Raw genomic sequence first — 9678 nt, forward strand, 5'->3', positions numbered from 1 at the left:
ATGTAAAGAAACACCATAACAAGGACTGATGAAAAATACTCATTGTGAGCTTTTATCTGCTTGGTCATAAACATCTAAACCTTAGGAATGTCAGATAAAAGCAAAATACTGCAGACGTTGGAAGTCTGAAATAGAAACAGAATATGGTGGAGAAACTCAGCAGATCGGGCAGCATCTGAAGAGAACATAAGAACTAGGAGCAGGAAGTAGAACATCTGGTCCTTTGAGCCTGCTCCGCCATTCAATAAGATCATGGCTGATCTTTTCATGGACTCAACTCCACTTATGCACGCTTCTACTGTATCCTTTAATTCTTTTATTATTAAAAATAAATCTAACTTAGCTTTTAAAAAAAAATGTTTACTGAAGTAGCGTCAACTACTTCACTGGGCAAGGAATTCCATAGATGGGTTAAGAAGTTCCTTCCCAATTCATTCCTAAATCTGCTCCCTCTAATTTTGAGGCTATGCCCTCTTGTTCTAGTTTCAACTGCCAGTGAAAACATCCTCTCTACTCTGGAATCAACCCAGTGAATGTCCTCTACACCCTGTTTAGTGCCAGTACATCCTTTCTCAAGTAAGGAGACCAAAACTGCATGCAGTATTCCAAGTGTGGTCTCACCAGCATCCTGTACAGCTGCAACATAACCTCCCTGCTTTTAAACTCAACCTCTTTAGCAATGAAAGACAAAATTCCATTTGCCTTTCTAACTACCTGTTGTACCTACAGACAAACATTCTGTGATTCATGCACAAGAACACAGGGGTCCCTCTGCACAGCAGTGTGCTGCAACTTTTTACCATTCAAGTAATAGTCCTTTTATACTGTTACTCCTAACAAAGTGGATGACTTGACATTTATGAACATTGTATTCCATCTGCCAGATCTTTGCCGACTCGAAGTGTCTGTGTTCCTGTGCTAAGTTTTAAACTTCAAACTTTGCTCTGCCACTCATCTTAGTGTCATCCACACTATTCATGGTCTCCTACTCCAACTCCAAAGAAACAAATGTTTTGAGGCTGATATCACAGCATTGCTGTTTTTACATAGGAATATCAGTTTGTCTGTTCAATCTCAGTAAACAATTTAGAATTATGGCTATAATTCAGTATGAAGGCATCAAACCCAAATTTAAGGACAGCACAACAACAAACTAGCCCCCTAAATTAAATCTAGTTGAAATTCATCATACAAGCAGTACAGATGTTAAGCTCACTGGTCTATAATACCCAGGGTTTTCTTTGCAGCCCTTCTTGATTAATGGCACAACATTCAATACCCTCCAGTCATCCAGGACCTCACCTGTAGCTAACGATGATGTAAAAATATCAATCAGGGCCCCCGCAATTTCTTCTCTCACCTCTACTGTGTTATGGACTGTCCCCAAGTACCCAAATCTTCACGTCTTTCTCCATAGTAAACACAGAGGAGAAATATTCATTAAGGACCTCATCCATCTTCTGCAGTTCTACACAACCATGTCCACTTCAGTCCTTGAGAGGCCCTATTCTCTCTTTAGTTATTCTTTTTCCTTTAATATACTTAAGTACCTCCTTGCATTCGCCCTTGTCTTGGCCAAGAAGAATATCTCGTGCCCCTTTTTCGCCCACCTGATTTCCGACTTAAGTAAACTCCTGTCTTCCCCGTATACCTCCAGAGATTCCCTTGATCCTAGCTGCCTGTACCTGACAACCCCCTTTGTTTTTCTGGTCAAAGCCTCAATATCTCTCGTCATCCAGGGTTTCCTATTCTTACCAACCTTGCCCTTCACCCTCGCAGGAACATATAGACCTTGAACTCTCGCTATCTCACTTTTAAAGGCCTCTCTCTTGTCAGAGGTCCCTTTGGCTGCAAACAAACTACTCCAATCAACCCCTGCAAGCTCCTATCTAATTCCATCAAAATGCACTTTGTCTCAACTTAGAATGTGAATCTGTGGATCAGTTTCATCTCTCTCCATAACTATTTTAAAATTAATAGAACTATAGTCACTAGTCCTCCACGGTCACCTGTCCTGCCCTACTTCCCAAGAGTAGGTCGAGTTTTGCCCTTTCAGACGTAGGACCCTCGATATACTACTGGAGGAAACTTGCCTGAATGCACTTAACTAATTCCACCCTATCTGAGCTCTTAACGCTCTGGCAGTCCCAGTTGACGTTAGGAAAATTAAAACCCCCTCCTCTGACAACACTATTGCCCCTGCAAGACTCCCCAATCTCCCTGCATATTTATTCCTCAAATTCTTTGGACTATCTGGGGGCCTATGGTACAACCCCAATAATGTCACCATCCCCTTCTTATTTCTTAGCTCCACCCACAAAGTCTCACTAGATGATCCTTCAGTTATTTCATCTCTGACTACTGCTGGAATACTCACCTTGATCAAAAATGCAATTCCCCATTCCCTCTTTCCACCACCTGACCTGCCTAAAACTCCTGTAACCTGGCACATTAAGTTGCCAGTCCTGTCCCTCCCTGAGCCACGTTTCAGCAATAGCTATAATATCCCTGTCCCACGTACGTATCCATGCCCTGATTTCATCAGTCTTTCCTGTCAGCCCACTTGCATAGAAATAAATGCAATTTGTCCAACAGGCATTTCTTGCACCCCATAATGTTCCAGCCTAACCTGTCTCTTCAACTTACTATTTCGGATTACTATATCTCTTTTGATCCTCGTACTTGCCACCCTGTTGATGAGAGTTCCATCCACCTGCCAATCTAGTTTAAATCCACCCTTGCAGCACCAGTAAACGTGGCCAAGATACTGGTCCTCCTCCAGTTCAGATGAAACCATACAGTAAACAGGTCACCTCTGCCCCAGAAAAAATCCCAATGATCTAAAAATCTGAATGCCTGCCCCCTGCACCAATTCTTTAGCCACGCATTCATCTGCCATGCCCTTCTGTTCTTACCCTCACTAGCACATGGCACTGGAAGTAATCGGAATGTTATCACCAACAATATCCTGGTTTTTATTTTTCCTAGCCCTCTATAAATCACTCTGTAGGACCTCATCCCTATTTCTACCCAACATGCACAATGACTTCTGGCTGCTCACTCTCCCCCTTGAGAAGGTCCAGGATGTCTCCTGGACCCCTGGCACCTGGGAGGCAACACATGATACTAGATTCATACTTGTGGCCACAAAATCTCCTATCCGTTCCCCTAACAATCAAGTCTCCTATCACTAAGGTCCTGTTTACCTTTATCCCCTTCCCACTGTGCCCCAGAGCCAGTCTTAATGCCACCGACTTGGCTACTGTTTGGTAGGAAAAAGTGTGAAGTAATGTACTTTTGCAGGGAAAAAAAAAATTTTAAAATAGTGGGCTATTATTTCAACGTAGCAAGACTCCAAAAATGATAGTGCAGAGGGATCTGGGTATAACACAAAGTTACACACAGATGCAGAAAATAATTTGAAGTTTTTGGCTGGGGGTGTTGAAGTTTAAAAATGGAGAAGCCTTGATACAATTGTATTGGGTGTTCATAAGACTACACCTGGAGCACAAGCACAATATCAATATTTAAGAACGGACACATAAGCATTGAAGGTTACTCAATAGAGATTCAGTACATTGATTCTTGGAATAAAGGGGTTGACTTATCAAGAATGAAGTTAAAAATTCACACATCAGGTTATAGTCCAACTAGTTTATTTGGAAGTACAAACTTTCAGAATTTGTAGTAAAAGTGTCACACAACGGATGTGATGTATTGAAGAAACTTTGAAAAAAAAGATTAAAGCTCTCAGCCGACTCTCAATTTCTGCCCCACCACCAAAATGGACCACTCTTGCGGCAATTCCTCAGATAAATGAGACTCTGGGAATTCTTCCAAGATGTCAGCAGCGAGCCCAATGAGACAACTGATAAACTGGAACAGCCGTCATCCATAGTGGAGCATCCAAAGGAGTCATCAATTTGGACTCCTCCGGAGGGCCGTTGGCCTGGACTTTACATGTATGCCCAAACTGTCAGGAAACGTGTAAATGCCAGCTTCATCAGCCGCATTCACAAGAGAGAGCAAAATGTCACCAAATGACAATGCAACGCCACCCGTGCTCTCAAGACCAAGCAGACAAAGGAGGAACCATCGTCATTCAGAATAGAATGGACTCCTGCAAGGGAGTGTACCAAAAACTGAACAACCAGGAACACTACAGGCAACTACTGGCCAATCCGGTAAGAACACACCTGTGAATTAAACGAATTGATCAAGACTTTTGATCCAGTCCTGCAGAGTACTCTACGCACTGTCATCCAACGTACTTCCCGAATGGGGACTTCTACTGCCTTCCGAAGATACACAACGCCAACACACCTGGACGTCTGATCCTATCAGACAACGGGACCCTGTGTGAGAACTTCTCTGGCTATGTCGAGGGCAACTTGAAACCCATTGTACAAGTGATCCCCAGCTTCTTCGCGACACCACAGATTTCTTACAGCTCCCACAGACCAGTCAAACGAGGAACATTCCCCATCACAATGGACATTTTGGCGCTCTACACCAGAACTCCAAAGTGATGACATCGATGCAACAGCCTCAGTACCTAATATCAACAACTGCCAAACGTCAGGCACTATGCTACAAATCATTTGCTTCATCATCAACCACAACGTCTTCACCGTTGACAACCAGCTCTTCATCCAGACAAAGGAACAACCACAGGGACCAAATTTGTACCCCAATATGCTAACATTTTCATGCATAAATTTGAACAAGACCTCTTCGCTACACAGAACCTCCAACCAGCACTATACACCAGATATATTGACATTTTCTTCCTTTGGACCCATGGTGAGGAGTCTCTGTGATATCAACAAGTTGCACCCCACCGTCAGATTTACCATGGACTACTCTTCAGAATCAGTCTCATTGTTGGACACACACATCTTCATCTAGAACAGCACCTTAGTACTCACTCGACCACAAGCCCATGGATAATCTCACGATGCTGCACTTCATTAGCGTCCACCCTAACCATGTTAGAACAGCCATACCCTACGGACAAGCCCTACGCATACACAGGATGTGTTCAGATGAGGAGGAACATGACAGACACCTGAAGGTGCTGAAGGACATCTTCATAAGAACAGGACACGACACTCAACTCATTGATCACCAATTCTGACGTACCACAGCAAGAAACAGTAATGACTTTCTCAGAGACAGAGATGGGATATGACCATAGGGTACCCTTCATTGTCCAGTACTTCCTGGTAGCAGAGGAACTATGCCATGTTATTCACAGCCTGCAACACATTATTGATGAGGGTGAGCACGTCACCAAGATATTCCCTACGCCTCCACTTTTTGCCTTTAAACAATCGCCAAACCTTAACCATTGTTCACAGCAAACTGCCCAGCCTTCAGGACACCATCGCCCACAACACCATTCAACTATGTCATAGCAACCACTGCTTGACATATCAGTATAAATATGGATACTATCATTACACATGAGGACACCACCCACCACGTGCACGACAGATACTCAGCTAATGTCATCTATCCCATATACTGCAGGTAAGGATTCCCCGAGGAATGGCATTTAGGCGAGACTAAGCAGATGCTATGACACTAGACGAACAACAATCACCAGACAGGGATGTTCCCTTCAAGTCGGTGTACACTTCAGCAGTCTAGGACATTCGGCTTTGGATCTTCAGGTGACCGTCCTCCAAAGTGGACTTCAGGATACACAATAATGCAGAGTCGCTGAGCAGAGGCTGATAGCCAAGTTTGGATCTTGGGTTCATGTAATACTATAGGTGACCCCACTACACTACATTTTCTCTCTCTCTCGCTCTCTCTCTCTCCCAGACCCTCTGTCATACACATGCTCTCGCATAGACACAGACACATTCACGTGCAAACCCTCTCACAGGCATATACTCCATCACACTCTCGCGCACACACATACAAGTCAATGGGATGAATTTGCATTTGCATATTCATTCCATTTTGTTCAAAAAACACACAGTCTGTAGGCATGTGACATTTTATCAATTTCTACTTTGGAAACAGAACAGTCTGACTCAAGATTGGGATACAGAGACTCGAACCTCACACCTTTAATGAATTATCTGAGCTGAGATGTCACTTTTTAAAAATAAAACCTTAAGTTATCTCAGGAATGTGACTTGAAAGACGTTCTGGGATTTACGTATTAATGAATCGAAGCATGCAAACCACTGCTGTTAAAGACCTAACAGCAATCTAGGTTTGTTCAATATATCGCATCAGTTGTATGACATTTGATCTTTTACTATAAATTCTGTGTCCTATGAGCTTGCCCCACTAGCTACCTGATGAAGGAGCAGCACTCTGAAAGCTTATACTTCCAAATAAACATGTTGGACTATAGCCAGGTGTTGAGAGATTTTTACCTTTGTCCACCCCAGTCCAACACTGGTACCTCCACATCATGGTCATCAAGAACGGTTAAACAGATTAGGCCTGCCTTCAGTAGAGTTTGGAAAAGATGAGCTGCCATGTTTTTGAAACATACAAGCCCCAAGGAGGAGCATCCGGAACTAGGAGATGTAGTTACAGAATAAAAAGACACTCATTTAAAACTGAGACGAGATTGAATTTATCAAAACGTAGTGAATTCTCTGGAGTTTTTAGATTAGATTAGATTCCCTACAGTCCCTTCGGCCCAAGTCCACACCAACCCTCAGAACAGCAACCCACCCTCTGACTAATACACCTAACACTACAGGCAATGGCCAATTCACCTGACCTGCACATATTTGGATTGTGGGAGGAAAACAGAGCATCCGGAGGAAACCCTCGCAGACACAGGGAGAATGTACAAACTCCACACAGACAGTCACCCGAGACTGGAATCAAACCCAGGCCTCTGGTGCTGTGAGGCTGCAGTGCCACCCACTGAGCCATTGCGCCGCCCTAGATCACAAAGTATTTACAGAGGAGGTAGATAGCTCTCAATTCCCAGATATTTTATGGGGAGCTGGTATGAAAGAAGTTGAGGCATGGGGCAGAATAGCCATAATCTTACAGAATGGTGGGACAAGCTTAAGGGACTGAATGGCCAACTCCTGTTCTTATGTTCTTAAAATAAGAAAGGTGATGCCAGTGGATCCTTGTAAGAGTCTGTAATGTTTTGTACTATTGAAATAATGCTGATGTTTATCAGCATACTGGAGAAGACATTACCTCAATAATTCTGTAGGTATTCTTGGTATTGTTCTCCTCCTTCTCCTCTTTGTAGTCTGTCACAGAGGTAGTTTTGCTGCTTGCGCTATTCTCCTGAAGCTTCTCATAGAAGAAAAAGCAATAAAACTTAGAAATCAAAGACAGTGTTCCTCAGAATTTAACAAAATGCTTTAAATTGGCCTTCCTGAACATAGCTACACAAAACTGCTAATTCTACTTAGACTCAACAGTAATGTATTCTGACACACCAAATTGTACTAGCCACCAATCAAGGTACTAGCACACTTTTGCCCGTATTCATTGCATGGATGTTTATAAAAGCTAAATCAATATCAACACTTGTGCAAATGGTATTTCATTTTTACCTTTCACCTTCTTTTCTATTTCTGAGCACCAGCTCCCAGAAAAATAGGCACGTTTCTGCCATATCAACTGACGTGATGCTCAGACCAATTAAGTTAAATTCCTTTAAAATGTCACTGCATTTCCAGCCATCCCACCTCTTAATAATTAGTATAACTGTTAATCTCAACACAGGCAACTGAGTTTGTAGCATATGAGCAGACACCATAAGACTGCCTCTTTGCTTCCATTCTCATTTCCAGCCATAGTGAAGTCTGTTAAGGGTCAAGAGGGCGAGTTGGAGACTAATATAGTCACATTGTGACATTAAAGAGTTAACTTGCTCTGTTGACCTGCAGGCAATTGGATGTCTTGAGGCTAGGGTGGGATGCCTCTGACTTACAGATAGATTGTAAGAAATTTACATTATCATCTCTTAAGAACCATTTCCTTGCCATTCAGAGCCATTTAGATGGTTATCTCCTATTATTTACATTTTCATCCCCTATCCAGAAATCAATAAGAATACTACAGCTGGAATTTGACTACGCCCTATAATTAAAAAAAAATTGCAACAGATTTGACAATTAAGGGATGATTTACATTACATTATTTCTGGAAATGATGTGGTCACTGCATTGTGTCTTGAGTGGCATGTGACTGTGAGGGAGTGACTGGGAGTTGCCTTGTTGGCATTACTGACATTTTGTATAAAGGCAGGACTGTTTCCTTTGTTCAGAGAGCTTCCCTGTTCAGAGAGGATGCGTGCATGGCGAAGAGTGTTCAGGATTTCTCCAAAGCTCGTATTGTACTGTGCTTAATAAAGTTTGCTTGTTCACAGAAGTTGGCATGTTGCAGTTGCATCAAGTGTGTAAGAAGCTCAGAGAAAAAGAACTTAACAACATAACCACACATCTTAGACCACAATTTATTCAAATCTTGACAGGACTTTCACACACCTGATGGACAAGTTTCACTGCAGGTACATCTTCCTTTTGCACTTCTTCCTTCTGCACAAGTTTCTTAGACTCCCTGCCTCGAGAGGTTGAACGCTTGGGGGCTTGTGTTCTAGCAGGAGAACGTGATCGCGATCGACTACGTTGTCGAGAAGATGATCTTGAATGGCTTTTCCTCGATCTAAAATAATTTAAGGGCTATGGGAACAAACAGAAAAGAGTAATTAATTATGGTTTTACTTCCACTATATATTTTTAAATATCCATCAACTTGAACTAACATTAGCTCATAAATCAAATGGTTCTCACTATTTTTCTAGATCCATTATTCATTGTTTACTCAAGTAAACACTACTAAATTAATTTTTAAGATGATGCTGAACAACAGTCAAAATCATGCGGATAAGGTAAGTGGAAAACGAATTTGGAGAGAAGGCCATAAAGCTGGCTGGGGGCTGCTTCAGAGCCTCCTCTGACCCTCACGAAGACCATGACTGATCTGATTACTCCATAATCTTGCCTTATCTTTCACTCCCTTGGGCTCAAGAATCTATCTATCTATCTATCTATCTACTCCTATTGTAAAAATATTCAAAACTTCTGAGAAAAATAGTTCCAAATACTGTGAAAGTAGAAGAGGGAAAAAGAATTCTTGTTACATCTCTTAAATGGGTGATCGCTTATTTTGAAAAAGAGACCTTAGGTTCTAGATTCTCCCATGAGAGGAGAGCAAAGGACCCACTCTGTACTACATCCTCAGGAGAATCCATACTCTCAACAAACAGTATTTCAATTCCATCTCAAACATCAAAAACTGTAAGTACAACAAACTTTTCTCTACCCACCTCCATAACCAGCGCTCCTCGAACATTCCAGAAGATTCCCCTGGCCTCGGAAAAACCATTAGCCATGTGGCTGATGCAGCTACCACCCCTACGCTGATTGATGATGTCACTTCTGCCCCCATCATGGCCACTCCCACAGCCACTTCCGGCCCTCACATCATCGCCGATGCCACACCCTCAGTGACTTCCGCCACCCCTACTGCCGTGCCTGCCACCAATTCCGCCCCCACCAGCGCCACTCACCTGCATTCTGCTGACACGCCCCCCACAGACCCCACTGTCACTATCCCCACCCCCCAGAACCCCGAGGGGAACACTACCCCTGCTCATGACTCTACCCCCATTCC

At 42.8% G+C, this 9678-nt stretch overlaps 1 protein-coding gene across 1 annotated transcript in view; it reads right to left on the reverse strand.

Moving 5' to 3' along the window:
• The window catches only part of lbr (lamin B receptor), a 100033-nt gene that overhangs the window by 56818 nt on the left and 33537 nt on the right, over window positions 1–9678 (reverse strand). The window contains exons 3-4 of the mRNA XM_043687384.1: window positions 8490–8684; window positions 7189–7287 (exon numbers count right to left, since the gene is read on the reverse strand). Coding sequence (XP_043543319.1) covers window positions 7189–7287; window positions 8490–8684 — 294 coding nt within the window. The remainder of the gene's footprint in view (window positions 1–7188; window positions 7288–8489; window positions 8685–9678) is intronic.

This window comes from Chiloscyllium plagiosum, chromosome 3 (genome assembly GCF_004010195.1).
Source record: "Chiloscyllium plagiosum isolate BGI_BamShark_2017 chromosome 3, ASM401019v2, whole genome shotgun sequence".
Lineage (NCBI taxonomy): Eukaryota > Metazoa > Chordata > Chondrichthyes > Orectolobiformes > Hemiscylliidae > Chiloscyllium > Chiloscyllium plagiosum.